Raw genomic sequence first — 21,399 nt, forward strand, 5'->3', positions numbered from 1 at the left:
AATAAGTAAATAAAACAAAACAATGGCCCTTTGTGGCAAGACACCCAAGCCCACTAAGCAGGCTGGTTTCAGCAGAACAATAGACTCCTAGAGGACAGTTCTTCAGAGAGAAAAGGGACAGTAAGTTTCTCTTGGGGTGTGTTGCTAATAAATACACTGCCCGGCAGATCAATTAGCTTGTCCCAGGAAAAAAGTCCTTTTCATTGTCACTGCAGAGCCCCTAAGCCCAGTTACTTGTCCCAAGATGAACGCCCTGGATTACAGCAGGGACCAGGAGACTGTGCAGTGAGAGGGCCTGTACTGCTCTGGGGAGAACAGTTCATGGCTCACTGTGAATGGATGATGCATCCACTCCCGGAAGAGCCGTCCATTTCAGTAGATCCGACCGAGTCTGCTGGCGTGATCGGGTTTCCGGCATCAGCGGAGACCTCGGTGCTTCACTGACAGGGAAGGAAGAGTTGGAAAGCGCTTTCTGTAAAACACTGTTTCGGAAGAGATTAGAATTCAGAACTCTTGGGGCACCTGGGTGGCTTCGTGAGTTAAGTGTCTGACTCTTGGTTTCAACTCAGGTCGTGATCTCACGGTTCCTGGGATCAAGCCCCACATCAGGCTCTGTGCTGACACTGCAGGGCCTACTTGGAATTCTCGCTTTGCCCCTCCCCCTGCCTTTCTCTCTCAAATAAATAAACCTTAAAAAATCTTAAAAACAAAAAAGAATTCAGAACTTTTGCCACCAGAATAATCAAGTGTGTTTCGGAGACATGTTTTAAAGATCTAGTACAGATGAAATCAAATCAGACTTAAGTGTACTTCATTCTTGGATTGGGATCGAAGCAGTAGAACCAAGTCACAAATCACTTGCTGTTTGTATAAAAGCTGAAGCTGCTGCTCTTTGTCAGCCTTTATTTCACCTTTTGCTGATAGATGCCACTTTTGGGGGCGGGTAGCTGGCACAGTATCAACGTTAGTAACAGGTTCCAGAGCACTGACAGTTTTTCAAGCCACAAAATGGTTAAGATCATTTGATACTTCTTGTCTGACTTCTGATTTTCTACTTTCCTGAGCCCAGTGGCCTATAGAATACTGCCGGTACATTGTTGGGAAGTGAATGGGATTTGAACTCTCTCCCTAAAGTACCGCTGGCTTCCAGGCTGTTTCCTTGAGTGGTGTCGTCTTGGGCTTTGGGGAGATTACTTAGAGATTTGCACAGATGAGGAGTGAGACTGGCCCAGGGATCGGGGCTTTACTTTTCATTCTTGCAGATTTTAGCTAAATCCAAAGAAGATCTAAAAGAGGACGGCGGTTCCAAGCAGACAGCTCTCAACGAAGAATTATCATCATAAACTTTCTTCCCATTTCTCAGGGAGTACCGTGACAGTTCCGGACCCTTGTATGGCTCTGGAAAATAATCCCATGTGTGAGCTACAAAAAAATCCAGTCCTGCCTTGTAAACAGATGACAAATCCTAAGGAAACTGGGTATCTGTGCCAAAGAATCTTTGTTCCAAATAATTTGCATTTTAGTGGTTATGCAAGTTATGAGACGGAAGGCATAGACTAGAGCGGGGCTCCATGTGTTAGAGTTCTAAGTAAAGGTCAGTAGTGCTTCCTTGTACATGTGTTGACCCTATTCTTGCCAGTCTACTTTTGGAGCTACCTTTTCTGACATCTTGGTTCCAGTGCAGTGTTGACTCCTTTTGTCACGAGAAAAAAATTCATCTGGATAAGCCCATCAAATCACAGGGATTTAGTTCATTAAACACGTAGTGATCACCCACGTAGTGTGGGTGAGTCAGGAATGAGTAGGACATGGGCCCTGTGTACAGTGAGCTCCAAGACAACAGGGGAAATAAGAACACCCCCCCCCCCAAATTAGCAGTGATAGAAGTCGGAGTATGGAAGGGATCCCCAAAGGCTGTCTGTCCCCAACTCCAGCATCAACCAGGTAGAAAAGACAGGTGGGGAGGTGGGGGGGTGAGACAGGCCGGGGGTCAGAAGCACAGAGTACTGGTCCCACGTCTCCCCTTGGGAACTTGGGCAGGTTTCTTAATCTTCTTGGATTTCATAGTTAACTCATCTCTAAAATAAGGAAGTTGGATTAAACAGCCTCTCATATGGTCCCTCTTTTGTGCTCTGCAAGTAAGTGTGTGGTTATAATTTGCCTGTATGACGGTCTCTTCTATTACATTGTCTCCTTGAAGCCAAAGATTATGCCTTATGTATTTGTGTGTCCCTAGGTCCAAGCACAATGTCTGGTATACAGTCATTTCTCAGTAATCTCTGATGGAGGAGTACAATGAATGACTGACTCTAAATTCATTCCCAAACCTAAAATTCTATTGTGTGGGCCGGCTGAGTTCCTGAGGCCAATCTTAAAGATCTTGGGGAAAGATGTGCCCACTTTTCCTTCACAGTCAGTTGCAGTGTCCTGCCATCCTCTCTGTTTCCCCTTGTTATCTTCCTGGTTCTTTCCCAGCACCTCTTGGAAGTAAACAGCAGGATCCAGAGCATCATGAGGGCAGCTGGATAGAGCCGTGCTTTTGCTACAAAATGAATGGAATCAGTGGATTCGTTCGGGTGAATCTGAGTCCGTGCTTCTGAGGCTGGAGCCAAGAAAACAAGTTACTCATGTCTTTCTGACATACTCAACAGGATAGAGCTTATCATTTGGTTGCAGTGAATTTTGTTAAACTTCCATTTCTGTGACTCAAGAGAAGCAGAAGAAGTTCTAGCAGATTATCATCATAAACTTTGAATTGAGAAAGGAAAAAGATGACTGTCATTTTGCCTTTTTTTTGCCCCTTTTACTTTTTTGGAGGTTCTGAATCTGTGTGTGCGAGGTCTTCGTGGGTGTCTGGTGTTGGCATGGGTCGTTGGGCTGGGTGCCGTGGAAAGGGAACAGAAGAGAATTGCTTATTGAGGGATAACGAGAAAAAAGCTTGGTAGGAGCTGCTTTCACCAGCAGGCCCACTGCACTCAGCCAGGCGCTCTTTCGGCGCAGAAGCCTGCTGCTTTGGAGGAGAGGGGAGCCGAGGCCATGCGCTTGGACAGGATTAGTCTTCACATCGAACTTACGGTAGTTAGGTCAGTAGAGGACAGTGGCGTTCAGGAGGAGGGGGTTGAAAGGCCATTGTTACATTAGAAACATCTTGGTAGCCACATACCGGACATGTCTGAGAATGAGCAAGTGAATGGTGCATTTCTTTGGACTTGGCCTTGCAACAGGTGGATGAGGAGTCTCTTGAATGAAATACCGTGGTCTTCGGTGACACAGCTCACCACAGTTTAGAATCAAGATCCGAAAATCCATGGCTGGGGAAACAGGTGGTCTGTCAAAGGCGACCCTCTGGTAGTCCCTTGCCCTTATGACTTAGGATCCAGTACAAAGAGAAATCGGTGGCTCTGTTGATCTGGTGCCTGAAACTGCACTGGTTCCTGCTGACAGCAGAGGGGTCTCTGAGGGAATTCTGACCTCCCCCTTCCCACAGCTGCCAGAGGTCTGTGGGAGGGCAGTGCTAATAGACGCCTCCTGGCGAGCCGCCCCTCTCGGGACCACTGCGGTACTCTCTGCGGCTCTCTTCCCTGGCCAAGAGAGCCAGCCGCCCTTGACCAGAAGCTGAGGCTTTCTTGCCTGCCTCTGCCCTCCTGAAAGCCTGGTTGATGAACCTTAACAGCAGAGCTAGGGCCGAGGTCGTGGTACATGTGCCCTCCTGAAAGCTGTGATGGAGCGATGCCAGGCTTGTGCCACTGCAGCCCCGTGTCGAGTGGTGGGGCGTATGAGTGCTCCAACGCCTGTAGGGACCCCACGCCCCAGATTCCGGAAGAGAAAGGGCTCTCAGTCGTGATGAGCCTCGCATGTTTTGGCTGCTGCCATAAATGTGTCATTCACTTTGATGTAGCCTCAAATACAAGACAGGTAATTTTGCTTTCGAGACTTATCAGATTAGGAAGTCACAAACCACATTCATGATCCAGTGAAGACAGACCTGGAAGCTTTCCCTTAAAGCATATTAGGCACAGGTGACATTTCGCTGGTGTTTAGTGGTGAGCAAGGCAAAGGGGGATTATGGCTTTTTACTTTTCTGGAACTCTCTTCACTGTTAATGCTGCAAAAGATCATTTTCTCAGACTTCTCAAAGTGATTGTCAGAAAGATGGTATAATTTGGGACTACCATCAGAACTGCAGCTGAGGGTGGGAGATGCTGTACAGAGCTTATGGTGCCGCTCGGGTGGAGGGACCAGGTTGTCATGAGCTGAATGATGAATGAAGGCAAGTAGAAATCACTCCCCTCGGGGCGCCTGGGTGGCTCAGTCAGTTAAGCGGCCGCCTTCGGCTCAGGTCACGATCTCGCGGTCCGTGAGTTCGAGCCCCGCGTCAGGCTCTGTGCTGACAGCTCAGAGCCTGGAGCCTGTTTCAGATTATGTGTCTCCCTCTCTCTGACCCTCCCCCGTTCATGCTCTGTCTCTCTCTGTCTCAAAAATAAATAAACATTAAAAAAAAAATTAAAAAAAAAAAAAAAAAGAAATCGCTTCCCTCAGAATCCCCAATTTAAAAATATTCTGAGCACCCTTTATTCTGTAAAGAGCTGATTCCCTCCCTCTAACTGTTTCTGTGATCCGGGTGACGTTGATTGAGTGCCTGCTGTTTGTAACACCCAATCCATGTGCCATAGAGAGATTTGGGGACCCGGAGCTTAAGTACCCTCAGAGAGACGGAGCACGCACGAGGAAAGCAGTGTTGCGCCTAAGCAGTTAGGTTCCCCTCAAAGCAGGGCCTCGGCTAAGTCCGTTAGTGTAGGTCCTTCTTTGGGAAGCCGTCTTCGGGCAGCAGGAGTGAGGAGGTAGAGGGAGGGGATGGGGCAGGAGGGAAAGCCAGTATGAGAGTGTGTTTCCAGGGCTGCAAGGGCTCCTTGCCACCAGGACTTCTAGGAGCATTCAGATGACCTCCTGGAATTGCCTGTGTGAGGACAGGAGTCTGCGCCTTGTAGCCGTAGCCATCTGGGGCCATCAGGGTGGCCCCAGTGGTATGACCTCCACCACGCGGCCAGGCAGTGCTTCCAACATGTAGGCAGGATCAGAGGAGGCCCTGCAGCCAGAAAAGGAAAGCCTCGAGGTGCATGCTTTTGGTAGATGTTGTCAGCAGTGATTCTGAGCCTGCTCAGAAGTGGCCAGTGTGGCGGCAGCTAGAATCAGAGTTCTCAAGCATCTGCTACGGGAAGGATCGGTGCTCGAATGGGTGCCCTAGACACACCACCAGGAGGCATCTCATCCAGAGATTGGCAAAGGGTCGGAGAAGGCTTCCTGGAGGAGTCACCCCTAAGCTGAGACAAGACCAGATAAATGGGAGATGAACTCTAGGTTCAGGACTGTATGGTTGGACCTTAGCTTACAAGGGTAGATGTGGTGAGGGAAGATGAGGAAGAACTTTGCAAGTTAGGAAGAAATGTATTCTTTATTTTAAGAGCAATGAGGGGTCAGGGAAGGGACATTTAAGCAGAAAGACATGATAAGCCTTGTGTTTCAGAGAATTCCCCCTAATGATGGCACGTGGACTAGAGGCCAGGGTGGAACAGGTGAGCGGGCTGGGACAAAACAGGTCAGGGAGACCAGAGAAGAGACTGCAGAGCGCTCCAGAAGAGATGATAAAATAGTTAGAACCAGGGCGGTGGCAGTGAGGCCAGGGAGGAGGGGAAAGATGGGGGACGTACTCAGTTTCTGTACCCTCACTCATGCTCTGCTCCTGGTAAAAATACAGCCTGGGTGCGTGCGTGTGCGCGCGTGCTTTGATGAGAGATTGTTGTAGGAAGTGACTTATGTGGAAAAGAATTTTTAGAAGATGTGAGGTGAAAATCACAGAGAGCTGTTTGGAAAATTTTTAAGCAAACTGGGAAGTAAAATAGCTGTCAAAAAATATCTCAAGTAGATTCTCAGCTTAGACGTGAGACCGCACAGGGCACCGCACTGGGAGTCAGAAAGACCTTGCTTTGTCCTGGCTCTGCATGTTCTATTGGCTTGGCCTTTGTTGTGTCATTTAGCCTCTCTGAACTTTATGTGTCCAATTCAAAATGAGGACGAGGATGCCTGTCCGGCCTGTCCTGCGTCCATCTTAAGCTAACATCGTGTGGTGGGATGTGACCACAACAGGGGAGCTAACATCCTCCTGACCAGCATGAATAGGTTGAGGGTGTGGAGGGTCATGGTTTGGCCCCCGGAGTCTTGTGTTCGGTGTGGACACCAGCCTGTCTGCTCGCTCTGAGGCAGGAACGGGCCATCCTTCACTGGCCCTGTGCTGCAGGGAGGTGGGTTTCAGAAGGGTTAGCATGACACCAGATCCTCTCGAGTGTTCCTCCCCCAATTCGGAGATGCAGTGGTCCTCTTTCACGGGCCATAGTAAGAGTACAATGAGAAAATGGCAAGGGAAGCACTTGGAGAATTAGCATTCTAGGCAAGTGAAAGGTATGACTGCTGATGTTACCAGTAGGACTTATGATGTTAGCTCATACAAGTTGTACATGTTTGACTCTCCTACATATCCCAGTAAAGCAGAAAGTAACTTTCAGTTTCCTGTGTGGTCGTATACAACGTGTTTTGACCAAAGGCCATGTTCCTTCCATAGTTCTTTGCCCTGATACCACCTTCTTACTAACTAGCTGCATTCTGTTTCCCTTATTTTATCTTCTACATTTAACAGTGACTGGAGACATGTGACCTGCCAAGACTTGAACTTGGGCGTATGGGGTTTCTCCCACAGTCCATGATCGTGTCACCAGCAAGTAGAACACAGGCTGTATACTCCCTCCTTTCAGGGTGAGGAATGTTCTCCACCTCCTGGGAAAATCCAGGGTCCTGACTCACAGGAGTCGAAAGGAAACTGACCTTAGAGTCTTGTTAAGATACTGTGACTTCTGCTCATCAGTGTTGGGATCTGTTTCTCTTTCTCTTAAAGGAGTTCCCTGGGGCTTTAGGGCACAAATGATGACACTGACTCAGGGTGGCTGACATTTGTTACACCTTTACTCTGTGCCCAGTGCTATGTTAAAGCACTCTACCTCTAAGATACACTACAGCCCTGTGAATAACTAACTATTCACCTGGTAGGTTATAGGAAACCAGGGCAGATGCGGTTAAGTAGGCTCAGGTCACACCGAGCCAGAATATCTACAGAGGCATGTGACTCTAGAGCCGTGTCTGAATCATGCGGCGCGTCTCCCTCTCTGCAAGTAGAGACCTGTCCTACAGAGCAAACAGAGGTCTTTAGGATTTCCTAGTCCTAGGTCCTTAGAGCCATCAGAGATGTTCAGCAGGAAAAGTGCATTCGAATTCTGGTCTACTTAAAGTGTTCTCTACACCAGATAGGAAGTACTCTAAATACACAAAAAAGGTTTCCATTAAGATAAAAAGCTCAAATCTAGGGAGCCCTGCAACAATCAGAAAAACCATGAATCAAGAAATGATTGTTCTTACATGTTTACACATTTCATTTTTTCGCTTTCCCTAGGTTAAAAAGATCAAGTGGCATGACCAGCCTTTTGGGGAAAATTGGAGCTAAGAAGCAGAAGATGAGCACCCTAGAGAAGTCCAAGTTGGACTGGGAGAGCTTCAAGGAGGAGGAGGGCATTGGTGAAGAACTAGCCATCCATAATCGAGGGAAGGAAGGGTAAGGAGTAGTAGATTCCGTTCCTCTGAAAATCCTGAACACTCGGAAATAATTCATTATAGCCAGGCTGCCTAGTGTAAGCAGGCAGGCACTTTTCGTAGTGAAACAAAAAATGTGAGCACTTTGGCTTGTCGGTGAGGCTCTGTTCTAATGCGGAGCGGACCCTCTGGGTGAGCAGCACACTGAGGGGCAGCGGGGGAGGGGACACGAGAGCAGCCCTCCTCTGGGGGCCAGTCACACCGGCCCAGCTGCCCAGCCAAGCTCCCTGAATGACTGCTCCCGTGAATTCTAAGTCCCCTGGTTTGGTCACATGGTCAGATCTGGCTGGCCGTGTCAGCCTTGGCCTGATCGGAATGGTTTGGCCTTCTGAGAAGCCAGACTAGCCCAGTGCTTCAGGAGCTGAGGCGACAGAATGCCCGGATGTCGTTGCCTTATCGCGGGATTGGTTTTGCCCGTGTCACTATGGCCCAGGCTGGGGCTTCAACCTGTACGACACACTGGCCCTCACACAGCACCCAGGCTGTCACTTGCACCCTCGTCTTCACTGTGGAATACGGAGAGGGCATCCGTTGGCTCTGTATTGAGGAATTATCAAAAAAGATGGTGTTCGGTGAACACTTAGGAATCTCAGAAGAAGTAAAAAACAGAGTTACTACAGAACCGGGTCCATGGCTCAAGGTCATCACTCCCTGCCCCCCTAACAGTGAAAGGAAGTGTTATGTGGCTGTCAGACAGCTCTGGGTCCTCACCACCCCCCTCATCAGGAAGGGCTCTCCCTGCAGCATACTGGGCATTTCTGAGGCTCAGCTCCTTTGCCTGTTAATTGGGGTCATGATACCACACTCAGGGTGACTGTGAGGATCTCATGAGATAACGCATGTAACACATGTATAACATACATATCACACACATGCAGTACATAAAACCCTTTGCAGAGCCCCTGTCACGTAAAAGGATGCATTAAGTGGTAGTCATTCAGGTCATTTGTAAGTTAAGTTATAATAAGGACAGGTTATTGGGAGGGGGTCACATTTCTAAATCAGGCCTCAAGATTATTTGAATGAACCTGGAAGCTGATCAGTATGTTCAAAACTTTTTTTGTTAAGTGACTTCATGAGCTCATTTAACCATCAGGCTTCTAAGTCAGTCTGTCAAAGATGGAATGCCCCAGGACAGAGGCAGAAGTGCCGAAGCCTCCTGGGGAAGGCCCAGGATACGTTTATTTATTTATTTTTGAGAGAGAGAGAGAGAGAAAGTGAGAGCGAGCACAAGCAGGGGATGGTAGAGAAAGAGAGGGAGGGAGACACAGAATCCAAAGCAGGCTCCAGGCTTTGAGCTGTCAGTTGTCACTGCAGAGCCTGACTTGGGGCTCAAACTCACCAACCGTGAGGTCATAACCTGAGCTGAAGTCAGACACCCAGCTGACTGAGCCACCCAAGCGCCCCGAGGGGAAGGCCCAGAATACAGCACGGGCAGGAATCTGTGTTATCTAGAGAAGGCCTCTGACCTTGCCCCAGACCTCCCCGCCTTTTTAGCTCTGGTAACTGACAGATCTTTCCTCTTCTCCACATTTGCCTTCTGATCTAAGGCAGCAAGGGATCTGCCAGTGTGTGCAACTTTATTGCTCCTCTGAATATTGATTGTATGGGTGGGACAATGTTCGTTCTGCTGAAGTTAATAGAGGTCTTATAAAAGTAAGGAGTGGTGCTGTTGAAGATAAGGGAGAGTTAATAAAATGTAGACTGGAAGAGAAAACAAGATTAAAAGGACATCTGCCCAATGAGGACTTTTCAGGCAATGGAAAATCACGTAACTGGGTTAGGGAACTACTAATAGCATGCAGCTCTTAGGTGCTCTGCTTTCCCTCCTTGTCTGAGATCCTCCCCACCCCCCTGCCCCATTTGATTCTGCTGATCTGATTCTGTTTTTCCGGTGCAGATCTGATGACTTCTTTGCCCTGCCTCTGGCTGTTCTCACCTTCCCTCTCTAGTGCCCACCCCCACACCTCCCCTCACCTGCCTTTCCTAGCTCTTGTAGTTGTAGTAAAGGGGCTCAACCCCTAGTCCAGGGAACATGCTGTAGCTCCAGGGTCTCACCTTGGTTAAGCGTGAGGATCCTCTGGGGGTGGTTTCCAGAGTTGAGGTGACAGGGCCACCACCCCCATACAGAGCTGCTGAATCAGGAGTCACAGGTATCTGTATCTTTAACTCAGTCCTCAGGTGCTTCTGATACACAGCCAGGGTTGAGAATCACGAGACCATAACATCAAAATTCTAGAGATGAGGGCAAGATAGCCAGCTGCTGGGTGAGCCTTTCCAGCACACACGAAACTAGAGAGCCAACTTCAAAACAGGGAATGTCGAGAAGGGAAAGATTTCTCCTGAAAAGGGAAGGAGCATAAGAACCAGACCTGTAGGTCTGCTTGGGCAGAGGCAGCTCAAGTCCCCAATTCTCCTTCACAGGTGCCAGCAACAGCAAGGACTCAAGGGGAGGGAATCTCTGAGGGAATGTGTGCAGAATCCCAAGAGGTATATCCCTGGAATAAAGGTGATCTTTGCTGAAACCAAGAAGGGGAAAAGTCCTATTTGATAACATCTCAAACGAGGCACCTATGATTGGCCTCTGCCATATATATTTAGAAGACTGTGACCTTTTTACAAGTACCAGATTTAAATTGATCTCATACAAGAATTCAGATCATAACTGGTGATAAAAATATTTCTGTTCTGCATTCTTGATTAAAATAAGATTGGATTGAGATTAAAAGCTTATGTCATGCTTTTTATATTTTGATGGTAACTCCAGTTCAGTACATGCTAACACGTCTTCCCCCTTAAAAAGATTTGATAGAATGTGAAGCTAGCTTGGTCAGTTTTGGGTTATTACTGTCCAATTATTTAAAGGCAATTTTGCCGTCTTAAAATATGCATGTAAGGAAACAAGGTACCTTGAGAAACTGCAAGCACAGGACCAGGTCTGTTTTAACATGTGTGTCTGCTACTTCCATTGACATTTCATTAAATGTCAATAAACTAAACGCTCCAGTGAAGAGACAGGGATTGACACATTGAATTAGAAAATAAAAAACAACTAATTTACTGGTTAAAAGAGACACATCAGAACAGCGGGATGCAGAATTGGTGAGAATAAAAAGATGGGAGACAAGATAAATCAAGTAGCCACTAACCAGAAGAAAGCTGATGGAGCTGTACTGATATTAGACAAAATAGACTTTAAGACAGGAGCATTTCTAGAAACAAAGAGGAGGTCTCCTCGTAACGATGAAAACATCAGTGCATCTGGGAGATTCGACAGGTCATGTTTGAATGTCCCTCTTGGCATTAACCACCGAAGCGTGGTCACTTCTCGCAACTCAGCAGCCCCACACCAGCCGTGTTCCCAGCAGAAATTCAGTTGCGTGTTCCCCAAAGACAGGTGTGAAGATGGCAGTGATAGTACCTTTCATAATATCCCCAAACTGGAGGCAACTCAGGTATCTGTCAATAATGCAGTAGACAAAGTATGAAGGTCGAATTGGCTTTATTAAACGGCTCGTGAATTGGGCAGCCTCCCGTCTACCACGTAGAGGGCTACAGAAAGGAAAGGGTTTTTAAAGGCAGGACAAGGAAGTCATAAGCAAAAAAGGATTATTTCAGGTGAGGTCACCTCCATTTGATGACAAAACGGTTCTAATAGGTGGATTACCTCATCTTTCTTTGGCAGATAAAGAAGGCCCATGTGACAGATTACCTTATTGGTGCTGACCAGAAAATTCCTGACTGACCGGTTAAAGGTTACATTCCTAGGGGGTTGAAACTGCAGTTAGGTTAGGTATTAAGTCTGGGTTTACTGACCTGGGGCCTTAACCTAAGTGACACCATTTTGGGCCTGAGGTTTTTTTTTTTTTAGCAGTTCTCACACTGGGGTACTCTTTAGTAATTGGAATGAACATGGATAAATTTCAGCAACGTAATATTGCAGAGAAGTTCATGCAGTTTGATCCCATTTATATAAAGGTCAAAAACAGGCAAAAGCAGTGCTGTCCACTAAGTCATTGTGTGAAAGAAGCAAGTCGCCAAAGAATTCACACTATAAGTCTACTTCTGTCAAGTTCAGAATTAGGCACAACTAGACCATAATGTCGAGGGAACAGAAACTTCAAAGGCAAGCAAGCTCGCACCTGGCTGGGCTGGCACTGGTGGACGAGTGACGCAGGGGCCTCCTCCAGGCCACCAGCATTCCGAGTCTTGACCTGGCGATGGCCACGTGAGGGCTCGCTCGATGATGATTCGTTTGCCTTGCCCGTTTCGTACACTTTAGTGTGTGTTTTACATTTTATGGTAAAACTGAATTGAAATTGAATTCAAATCCTCACGCTACTACCAGCCTGCTATGTGCTTTAGCCCATTTCTTCACCTATAAAGTAGAAACTCTTCAGTGTACCTCTCGAGTTGAAGGGGAGATGTCTGGGGTGTTTATAAATATAGTGAGTCCTCTGCTCACTCTTCTTTCTCCCATCTGCCATTACTGACCACACCCCATCAGGGGCCTTACTCCTTCAAATTCCCTCCTGGTGTATCCCTGCCCAGCTTTCAGGAATGCTTTCCACAGAGGTGGCAGATACAGCTCGGTGGCATCTCCTCCCAGTCTCCCTGGCTGGCCTCTTCCTTCTCTGGGCTTTTAAACCTGGGAAGTTCCAGGGCTGAGCCGGGCAGCCGTCTGTCCTCACATTCGCCCCATACCCCACCTCCCCCAGGAGAGCTCACTAGCTCCACAGCTTAGGTACCACTGTCTGCCGACGGCTCCCAGAAAAGCTCTCCTCTGCCTGACCATTCCGCCGAGCTCCAGACTCCTGTATCACCTGTCGGGTTGACATCTCCGTTTGCGTGTGCAAGACACACGTCAGATTTAACACCCAAGACCAAATACTTGCCTTCCTTCCGTAGACTCCTTCCTCAGACTTCTCAGAAAATGGCACCATCACCATCGATCCACCCATTAAAAGAAAAACCTAGGAGTCATCCTTGATTTCCTCTTTCTGCTCACTTCCTGAAAGTCCAATAGACCATTGTCTCGTAAAATACATCAGTCCGTCTCTTTATCCGGCCCCACTGCCCCTATTCCAGCATAAGCCACAGATGTCTGCTGGGCTGTCCTGTTTCTCTGTCTGTACCCTTCCCTCCTTTCTCCCCAATAGCAGCTAAAAGGGTTTTTGTGTATGAGCCATTTTTCCTCTCTTCCCTGCTGGAAGCCCTCCAGTAGCACTTGCAGTCAGGGTTCAGCTTACCCTGGCATTGTAGGCCCTTCGTGAGCTTTCCCTTGCCCACCTCATATCCCCTCTCCCCTGCCCATGACAGCCCAGCCTCTGTAGGGCTCCTCCGGGTCCTCCTCCACAATGGCTCTTACTTGTCACTCAAGTGCCACTCTCTAGAGTAGACTCCCCCCCGGGAACCATCAGTCACATCACCGTGTTTGAGTATGTTGTCGTGTCGTTCCATATACAGTGAGCCTCCAACAGCAGGGTCAGGTTCACCACCCCGTCACCAGCATCTAGAAGAGAATCTAGCCCAGGGCAGGTGCTGAGCCATTTCGCTGTCTAAATGTCCATCCCGCCGGCCGCCAGACAGCATGGCTTTGTTTTGGAATTAGAATTAGCCACCTGGAAAAGAAGGGCATGATACATCAGAATGATGTCTCCACCCAGACATCATTTCCAGGCCGCACAGTTGGTTAAAATGCCTATACCCAAGATGATCAGTCACCTGCACAGTAAAGAGTCGCTGCTCTTGCTCTGAGCCCTGGACTCCCGGGCCAGCCTTGTAACCCGATCACACGGGTTCCCCACAGTGTTCATGGTCAGCTGAGGCAGAGGCCGGCAGGCCTGGGGCAGGGGTCCGTACAGAGTGAATGAGAACAGGCCCATTGGGCTTGGCTGCTGCTGGCAATCAAACTGAAGGTCGGGGGTTCGATGATTGGAAACCAGGTACATTTGTGATGTGGAGAGACAGGAAGGAGAGCCCAGGGAAAATCATTTTTTCTGCATTCTACCTCTAGGACCCCCAGGAGTCCGTCTTTCAGAACCAGTACAGCCTGGTGAGATGGGAGGAAAGCAGTGGAGATATTTCATTAAAATGTGGCCATTCTTTCACTCTGGGCCTCACACACTCCTCCACCCTGTGGCGCGAGGTGGGGGCACGCAGGCTTGGCGGCCCTGGGCAGGTTGCTTCTTTAGTTGCATTTCTCCGGCAGAAAAGGGCATATCTTATTACGTCCACCATGGGGCTTTATCTTCAGCCTGCCTCCACTGCCGCCGCCTCCTGCTGTTGGGACCTGAGCTGACCCGCGTTTCCTGTCGTGTTTGTGCCGCACGGCATGCTTGCTTGGGGAACTGATCGCTGGCGCTCTTGGAACAGAGCAGTAACGGGGCTGGAAATGTCCTTGGTCGTGTACCTGCTTCACCTGTCCTGGCACCTCCCTGTGCTCTTTCCCTGACTGGTGGGTAGGAGGCCTCTCACTGGCGGAAGACCGGGACAGTCCGCCCAGTGGGCCGTCCCTCCCTCAAAGGCCTCTGATTTCTGGGGCGGGTGGAGGGCCATCCTTCCTTTGCAGCGTGGGTACCTAAGGAGTGAGTAGGTACCAACATATTCCCTAGAAGCACTTTCTACCCTTCTCTTACCTTCTGCCATTTTTCCTTCCCTCCTTGCTGGCCTGGACCTCAAACAGCTGGTACCAGAAGAGTAATTTGGGTTGAAAGATCAAAAAGATGTCAGAGCCTGTTGTATCTAACCTGGTTCTGAAAGGAAAAGCTAGAAAATCCCTTAGGGTTTGATGCTATTAGCATGTTTTATTAATGAAAGTAAGGAGCTGCTTCCTCTTAAATGGGCCACATAGAGCAATAGTAGCAGGAAGGGATGATGGCCCCGCCCCACCCCTGGCTTCCCAGTGGACTAGGCCCAGTCAGGCTGGGTCCCCCAGGAGTGCTGGGCACAGGCCAGAAAAGTGCCATTGTACTCGTCAGCTGGTGGTTCTGTTCTGAGAGTGTAACCTGCTTAAGGTGCCTGAAATTTCCTGAGGCTCCATTTAAATAGGCCATCTACCTGGACCACCTTGGAGGAGGTGGCCTTCCCCCCAACCCCTTGCTCTTGGTCTCTTAGTTCCTATTCCAGCTGTCCCAGGTTTTGAGGCTTTGTAATGATACAGTTAAGTCAGAAGTGGGAAGCAAGAGGGGCGCCTGGGTGGCTTAGTCGGTTAAGCGTCTGACTTTGGCTCAGGTCATGATCCCGTGGTTCACGGGTTCGAGCCCTATGTAGGGCTCTGTGCTGACAGCTCAGAGCCTGGAGCCTGCTTCGTGGATTCTGTCTCCTGCTCTCTCTGCCTCTCCCCCGCTCATACTCTGTCTCTCTCTCTCTCTCAAAAATAAATAAAACATTAAAGATACAATTTTTTTTAAAGAAGTGGGAAGCAAGAACCCCTCAGTGCTCAGCTGTTTTTGTTTTATTGTTTACAAAGCACTTCTCACAGGCTCACTGCTTTGTCAGGGGTATTGTCATTTTTATTCCTGCTTTACAGAGAAGAAAAATACGGCACAGAATTTAAGCGTCTTGCCCAAAGTCAAACATACATAGTAAATATCAGAGCTGCTCTTATCCTCTGCACCTTTCCTGTCTTTTGGCAGGTGGGGGGAGTCCATGTCCAATAGAAGTTTTGTTCCTGGCCGGCTCTCGGCTGGATCCTGTTAGCAGCTGCCGATGGCTGTGAATGGGGAAATAAAGTTGCCAGGCCTGCCTTGATGACTTTTGTCTGAGTTGCCCTTGAGAATTCAGTTGTGTTCTGCACATGTGCCCCTCTTGGCTGCCTGAATCCTTCCCTAAACCTGAACTCTGCCTGCAACTGCCTGTACAGCACCCAGCTTGGCTTCACTCGATTGTGTCAAGGTCAGCTGGACCTAGCACAGCTTCTGGGAAGGCAAGGCCATCATTCGTGCTCAGTGAGCATCCTAATTTAAGTATTACTTCCTCTTTAAAGGAAAATCTAGAAGACCACAAATGCGCAAAGCCAGGTACTTCCCCTTCCTTGCCTCCAGGCACTCTCTGACAGGTAGCACCGGGTGATGGCTCTCTTGCAACATGCCCTAAATTCCTCTCTGACTATGGTTCACCCCCTTTTTTTGCTGAACTTCAAGGGTCATTTAGTTAGAGCTGTCAAAACACTGATTCCCATCTCGATCTTAACCCAGGGCGGGTGGAGTAAGGTGAGGGGTGATGATGGCTGTAGTGTGGCAGAGCCCTTTAGTCGATACTGGTTAGCTGACCCCTCTGGAGAGTCACGGGCCCCTTGGTGATAGATGGCAGGTGAGCTCGTTCTGTCACATGTCTGCTTCCCTACCAGTCTGCCCTGTCTTCTCCCTTTTATCAAAAGGGGATCCACGGTGTCTGTGGCTTTCCTGTCTGTCAGGGAATCTGAAATTCACATTTAACCAGGCATCCTGTATTTCACTCACTAAATCTGGTGGCCTGACCCTGAGGACTTATATCAAACCCAAGAGCAGGCTCTGCTGCTGTTTCCAGCCATTCTGGCCTCTGGTTGGTGGTTTAGACACAGCAGCTTAGTTCCTGATCCCTGACCAGGTGGGTAGTTACTAGTCGCTGATAATACCCATCAAGAGAGCTGACTGCTCCTCTTGGATCCTTTGTCCTCGGGACCCTGGCAGAAGCCGGCCTCCCAAAATGATGGTGACAACATTAGCTGCCATTTTATTGAGCACCTGCTCTGCTAGGTGTTACGTGTACACTGTTTCATTCAGTCCACACAGCAGCCCTTCAGAGTAGGAATGATTATCCATTTTTCTTTCTTTTCTTGGCAGATTAGGAAACAATTGGCAAAGTTATGTGGTTTCCCCAGAGTCACACAGCAAGTGGCAGAGTCAGGGTTTGAACTCAGAGCCACCTCCGTCTCTGCAGTAAGCCATCGGGCTGGTGGCCACAGCCTTAGGCTGGAAAGCAGATGGGATGGACCGAAGGAGGGAAGGCAGGGCCTGAACTCAGCAAAGGAACACGGGCTCCTGAACCTGGTAACATTCTCACCCTAAACACAATGACCTTGTAATGACAGATGCACATTTTACACAGTGCAACAAAAGAAAAATTAGTGCAGAGATTCAATTATGTCTCCCACTTTCAATGACAGTTTTGCTCTCTCAGTAGATTAATTAGCAGCACAGAAACCCCCCTCCCCCGGGTGAGACGCAACCCACTTTATGGCACGAAGGTGCATTAAAATGCAGCTGTGTCTCATTAAGCTGCCAGCCTCTCCTCCTCTGCTGCCGGCTTCTGCCTTGCACCTCCTTCCCAGCCAGCCTGGGAAGATGTGGGGAAGCTGTGTCTGCCGAACCTGGCCCCATTAGGGCGCACAGCACTGACCTTTTAAGGGGTCCCTGTATGTATGTGGGCAGCTGCGCTCACTCTCCTTCCCTTAGAGGCACTTCAGGGAGGCCTTTCTGGACCCACTTGGGCAGAGGGCACCAGAGATAAGCAGGGAAGGAAGGAGGGGGCTGAAGTCAGGAGCTGAAGTCAGTGGAATCCCCCCTTTTTTTTTTTTAATGTTTATATTACTAATTTTTATTTTTTTTTAAATTTTTTTTTTTCAACGTTTATTTATTTTTGGGACAGAGAGAGACAGAGCATGAACGGGGGAGGGGCAGAGAGAGAGGGAGACACAGAATCAGAAACAGGCTCCAGGCTCCGAGCCATCAGCCCAGAGCCTGACGCGGGGCTCGAACTCACGGACCGCGAGATCGTGACCTGGCTGAAGTCGGACGCTTAACCGACTGCGCCACCCAGGCGCCCCACTAATTTTTATTTTTGAGAGAGAGCCTGAGCAGGGATGGGCAGAAACACAGGGGGACAGAGGATGTGAAGTGGGCTCTGTACTGTCAGCAGCAAGCCAGATGAGAGGCTTGAACTCACAAACCATGAGATCATGACCTGAGCCAGAATCCGACCCTCAACCACCTGAGCCACCCAGGTGCCCTGGCAGTGGGATCCCATAAAGTGAGTGCTTTGGGTGCCCTCTTGAGCTTCACCGCAGCCCCAGGAAGTAGTTTCCACGAAGACCCTGTTCCTTCCATTTTCAGCTGCGCCTTTTTTCCCATTTTGCTGTACTATACACAGGCAGGATGCATAGCTCTCTCTCCCCCACCAACCCAGCACACCACTAAGACCAGGAAACACGGCATCACTGTTTTGCCATTGAGAAGAATGAGGCTTCGAGATCTTCAGTCCTTGACCAGTGTGGCTTAGCTAATGTGTAACAGAGCTACCCACTGAACCTTGCTCAACTAAGCCTGTGTTCTGTCCCTAAAACCTTGTTACAAAACTGCCCCAGCAGCCAAGCCGTGGATGAATTGTTGCTTTCTCTTTTTCATTTTACTTTCAACGACATCTGAACCAGAAGCGTCCTTGTTTAGACCAAATGCCTGTGGCTTGGATGTTCCTAAGAGAGTTGCGGATGGTCACTTGGTCATTTGTTTGTATGCACTATAACCAGTGATCCTGCCGGCCAGGTGGACCGTTCACACCTGGGGGGATGGGACAGTGTGGGGGAGGCATTGTTCTCCTACAGGATTCTTCTGACAAACATTTTATACTTTCTTCTAGGTACATCGAACGGAAGGCTTTTCTAGACCGAGTGGACCACAGGCAGTTTGAAATCGAGCGAGATCTCAGGCTGAGCAAAATGAAACCCTGATGTTATAGGGGGAAATCAGTAGCAGCTTAATCCTGTTTACAATGTGAGCTTCTTGTGCGTCTGTGAAATGTTTCCGGTGTTTCTCATCACCTGTTTCCCAGCAAGGTCTTTTTTCTACGTTGAACTTTCTGTCTTTGTATCTTGACCTCACATGGTTTCATTCATTTTACCTTTAAAAGTTTGTCCTTACAAAAATAAAAATAAAAGTTGGTCCTACAAGAGGCTGGCGAAGATGAGGGCCCCACTGGCCTTCCCTTGACTCTGCTGTGAAGGCCACATGGAAAGCCCTGGGGAACAGAGCTGACCGGCCTGGGTGTGAATTTCTGGGGCCCTTTCTGAAGTCGGCCCTGCCCCAGAGCCCGAGGGAGGGAGGCTCACTTGTGTGGGTGGAGCACCAGGTCCCTGGGCAGTTTGGTTCTTGTTCCGCTGGAGCTTCTCTCCGGATCTCTTTCTCTCTCCTGAACAGGGTTCCTATTTACCAGTATACAGTCAGGCTGAAAATAAGCACAGGCTGCTGCTGAATTTGGGAGATTTTCCCCCTTTGGCCTTTTTCCTCTTCCTAGAGTTCAGGTCAGTTTAAGATGTGCTCCCACCTCAATAATTCCTTTTTTGTTAAAGAAGACTCTGAAAGACTTTCTTTTTTATACTCCTTAGGAAATCTTAAATTCCAGAGTTCATAGTAATAAAGCAGTAAACCCCACAACTTGCTTTTCGGGGGATGGAGGTGGGGTCTGGCCATCCTGAGTAACAAGGACAGGTTTAGGGGAAGGTAGGGTTTCAAAGACTGGGAGCCAGTGCCTGCCTGGACATCTAACAGATGTGACTTTGACCACAGCTTGGCTTTCTGAGCCTTCGTTTTCTGGTCTATAAATGGTTTGAGTAACACCAGTACCTCATCGGGTTGAGATGAGCTAATGACACACCTGGGGTCCCCCATCCAGTCCTCAAATATGGGGTCAGAAGCTCATGGTAACCAAGGCCTGATCCTCCACACCATATGGGGGTCATGGACCTTGTCACTCAGAAAGGTAGTTTACTGGCTACATTTGAACCCATCGTCTGTTCATATCCACTCGGTTAAAAAACTCTAAACGTGATAATACAGCCCTTCGGCCCAGCATCAGAGTAGGTGAGGCCTCAGTTACGGTCCTGCACAGGATGCAGGAGTGAAGGAAAGTCCTTTAAGGTAAGACAAGCCAGCGCTTTGGTTAGGGCATGGACATCCGGTCCTACAGGAGCCACAGCCGAGGCAGAGATGCACATCCTGCTGTGGGGCATCTTGTGGGCATCATCGCCTTCTGGGTCCTGATGGCCTCCAGCACTACTCCCTCAAACGGTTCTTTGGTTCTTTGTCTCAGCCACCACACCACCGCGTCAGCAGCACATGAGCCAGCTCCTCGTCTGGCTTGCAAAACGACCTGGAATCCTACAGAATAAATGGTGCTGAGCCCATTGTAAGTTAGGGTCTTTCTTCTTTAGCAAATGTTCACACCTTTGAAGCCTCCGAGAGATTAAGACAGTAGCGGCAAGAGCACGCGGGTTCTTTGTGCCGGTGGGTTTGCTGTTCTTGCTTTGCCCCAGGGCGTGGAGAGAGAAGTCAGATGTGGTGGTGAGCACCACTGCCGGTGCATTGCCCTTCAGTTTGTGCTCGTGATCCAGCCCTCACACCGGCTTCTCCGGCTGTGCCTGCCGTGGATTGAAATTACGGCTGCAGAAAGGTTGGTTCCTTTCAGCTAACTCTTGACCTAGCGAGTGTTCTCTCAGCAGATGTACCGCACACATCTAATCTGTACTCGGTGACTTTTTACACATCCACGTGTCTTCTAGAGAGCCCCTCAAGAAGCAGCCTGGTGGCCAGCCTGGCAAAGCCAACACCAGGCCCGTCACGAGTGGCCACCCCCAGCCACCAGGTTTCAGGAGGTGCTGTGCTTGTCAGAGCCCCACCCCGCCCCTCCCCGTCGACCAGGCAGGCTGCAGCAAGCAGAGGCAGTTGGGTTCTTTTATATCAAAACAGCAAAAGGAAGCGAAGAGAACCCCACTCTTTACTATCCAAGCCACACGGGAGCCTTCTTGACACCCTGCAACCGTGTGCCTTGTGCCACGTGGAAAATCCCAAGCAGCCAGTAAAAAAGATCAAAAGCCCCTCCAGCCTAACCCCCTTTTGACAGAATCTGGCAGCCTGTCAGGGAATGCATAGCTATTTGCACCATTCTGGTAACAGATGCCCTTCCTCCCGCCTTTGTGCATCCTGACTTTCACATTTCAAATAGTTTCATTTGCCTTGACTTCAGCCGTCTCCCTCCTGATCTGCATGTAACCTCTTTAAGAGCTGCCTGTATTGGGGCGTCCGGCTGGCTCAGTTGGTAGAGTGTGCAACTCTTGATCTCAAGGTTGTAAATTTGAGCCCCAGGTTGGGTGTAGAGATTACATAAAAATAAAAAATCTTAAAAAAAAAAAAAGCCACTTGTGTTGAATAAGTTCATCATATTGATGAAGCGGCTTCCTCTGGTTAGTACACGTGCACATGTGTGTATGTGCACACACATGTATCCTACAGTGAGACTTTTCAAAGCAGCTTCACAGCAGCCTTTCATGTATGTCTCACTGGCCACGGCTGGCTCATCTGACTGCCCCCGGCTGTAGGGGAGGCTGGAAAAACCTGTCGTGGAAGATGGGGGGTGGAATTGGGAATAGGTGATAGGTCCGAAAACCAGCGGTACCTGCAACACTCAGTTGTTTGTAATAAACCGACAGGCTTTTCTCCGTTTGGTCTTTGAAATTGTCACTAAGGAGTGGGTGGGCTCAGAGATGGAAAGAGATGGGCCATGTGTTGATAATTGTTGGACCTGGGTGAGGAAGACATCAGATATTTCACACTATTCTGTTTTTATTTGGACTTGAGTTTTTGATAATAAATTGGGTTTTTTAATTGGGCCACAGAGCTAGAACTGAGCTGTGTGTCAGAAAGGACTGAAGTGTCCGGGCTCTTCCAGGAC

General features: G+C 48.9%; 1 protein-coding gene across 1 annotated transcript in view; it reads left to right on the forward strand.

The window, feature by feature from the left end:
* Positions 1 to 18,634, forward strand: part of CFDP1 (craniofacial development protein 1) — a 122,330-nt gene extending 103,696 nt beyond the window's left edge. Inside the window, exons 6-7 of the mRNA XM_030298222.2 lie at positions 7,499 to 7,657; positions 18,313 to 18,634. Of these exons, the coding sequence (XP_030154082.1) occupies positions 7,499 to 7,657; positions 18,313 to 18,403 (250 nt within the window). The 3' untranslated portion in view covers positions 18,404 to 18,634. The remainder of the gene's footprint in view (positions 1 to 7,498; positions 7,658 to 18,312) is intronic.
* Positions 18,635 to 21,399: the final 2,765 nt, after the last annotated feature.

Source organism: Lynx canadensis, chromosome E2 (genome assembly GCF_007474595.2).
Source record: "Lynx canadensis isolate LIC74 chromosome E2, mLynCan4.pri.v2, whole genome shotgun sequence".
In the NCBI taxonomy this organism is placed as follows: Eukaryota; Metazoa; Chordata; class Mammalia; order Carnivora; family Felidae; genus Lynx; species Lynx canadensis.